We start from the raw sequence: 2090 nt of genomic DNA, 5'->3' as shown, positions 1-2090 counted from the left end.
TATATATATATATATATATATATATATATATATATATATATATGTGTCTATACACACACAGGTATTTCACGTCAGGTTGAGAGCTAACTGACCAGAGTTTATTACGGCACAACATTAACTCTTCATTTGTACTTACTTTTCACAATAAACCAAAGCCTTCACTTAAAAAAAGTGTTTCAGTAACTGTTATGTTTGTATGTAAAACATTTCTGCCTGTCTCACAATGTGCTTCTTTTATTCCTACAGAGACGCAGTCAGAAGTGACGATGGTTCACACCTGCGAGCCTGACTTCATGGACTCTTTGTCCTGGACTCCTCTGCTTGATAATACTGAGTCAGTGATCAGAGAAAGTCCCTTTGATGATATTTTCACGTTACAGCAGAAACACCAGAGCTTCAAAGAATATGTCAGCCACAAAACAGTTCTGGGTAAAGCTGTGATACCAGCAGCCATGCTAGCTGGTTACACTGGTTAGTGTCTGTGGCAACAGGACATGTTTTTGCATTACATGAAAGTTTGCAAAAATTTACTTTACCTGTTGTAATGCTTTGCCATATTTCCTCAGGAAGTGGTCCCATCCAGCTGTGGCAGTTCCTCCTGGAGCTCCTGACAGACCGCAGCTGTCAGTCATGTATAAACTGGACAGGAGATGGGTGGGAGTTTAAGCTAACAGATCCAGATGAGGTAAATAACATGTTTATTATGTTTGTTTGCTCATATTGGTTGATAAGATTATTTAAAAAAGATTATCTTACATTCTGAGGGCAGACAGATTCTGTCACCTGACATTTCTCTATAATCAACTGATTTGTTTTTATATTAAACAATCTAGGTTAGGGGTGCCCAGTACGTCAATCACGATCTAGTTTTTATATTGCTTACAAACCTTTTGCTTAAAAGTGTAGTTCCCTCAAATGATTGGGGTGACCTAAGATTAATCTATAGTGGCCAAGTTCACCACTGGCCACCCGCTGACTCTGCCATTGCACATTGTGTTGGATAAAATTACTACCGCCATCATTGTGCTGCCTCAGCAAAAAATAAAATAAATAAACTACCGCTGTTCTCTACAGTGTAACTTCTACCCATTTGAGTATCTTGCACCAAAAACATTAAGGTTTAATTGCATAACCTGTTCAATTCTAACACTCATTTTGAAAACCACAAACATTCTTGTAGAAAAGATCAAGAGATTGGCAGACTTTTTTATGACACTATTCAAAGGAGTGGTGGTGCAGAGGTTAGAGAGGTGGGCCTGTGATCCGAAGATCGCCGGTTCACACCCCGGCCCTGACAACATGAAAATTGTGGGTGGGGTAGGTGAAACACCCACACTTGCCCCCACCCTCATTCGCCCCACTCTGGGCCCATGAGCAAGGCCCTTAACCCCCACCATGTGCTCCCTAAACAGGTCTCTCTTGAAAATGAGTTCTCGTGGCTCAATGAGACTACCTGTATAAATAAAGGCTAAATAAAAAAAATTAAAAAAATTCTCATCTTCAGACTCATTAATAAACAGGTATGCACTCATTTCTGGTGTATTGTGGCTCTTCTCTGATGCACATGTGCTTTTTTTTGTTTGTTTCAGGTTGCTTTGCTGTGGGGCAGGAGGAAGAACAAACCCAAGATGAACTATGAGAAACTCAGTCGGGGCCTACGCTATTACTACGACAAGAACATTATCCGAAAGACAGCTGGCAAACGCTATGTTTACCGCTTTGTGTGCAACCTGCAAGGCTTGCTGGGATATCAGCCTGGTGAGCTGCATGCCATATTGGACATCAGAAACAAAAATCACCTGTCAAGAGAATAAACAGAGGCACAGACATTTACAAAGACTGGGACAAAGACAATAACCTTTTTTTAATCTGAGATGATCGTTAAATATGAAGACTTATTGAACCTTGTAAGGTGATGAGGTGGTGTTGATGTCTGCAGCTGTGTGAAGGATCACCATAATACACAGTTCATACACTCACATCCATCACTGGTTCTTTTAAACTTGCACTGACAGTAACACGATGCTGTTACATTTATAAGTTTGGTTATTGTTTGTATTTAAGTTTACAGCATGCATATGTGAACAAAA

At 40.0% G+C, this 2090-nt stretch overlaps 1 protein-coding gene across 1 annotated transcript in view; it reads left to right on the top strand.

Annotated features, from left to right (window-relative positions):
- LOC119414557 (protein C-ets-1-like) overlaps positions 1 to 1814 on the top strand; it is an 8799-nt gene extending 6985 nt beyond the window's left edge. Inside the window, exons 5-7 of the mRNA XM_037681657.1 lie at positions 381 to 471; positions 567 to 685; positions 1590 to 1814. Of these exons, the coding sequence (XP_037537585.1) occupies positions 381 to 471; positions 567 to 685; positions 1590 to 1814 (435 nt within the window). The remainder of the gene's footprint in view (positions 1 to 380; positions 472 to 566; positions 686 to 1589) is intronic.
- The last annotated feature ends 276 nt before the right edge of the window (positions 1815 to 2090 follow it).

This window comes from Nematolebias whitei, chromosome 1, assembly GCF_014905685.2.
Source record: "Nematolebias whitei isolate Nwh7 chromosome 1, NemWhi1, whole genome shotgun sequence".
Taxonomy (NCBI): Eukaryota; Metazoa; Chordata; class Actinopteri; order Cyprinodontiformes; family Rivulidae; genus Nematolebias; species Nematolebias whitei.
This window is presented reverse-complemented; position numbering and strand designations above follow the sequence as displayed.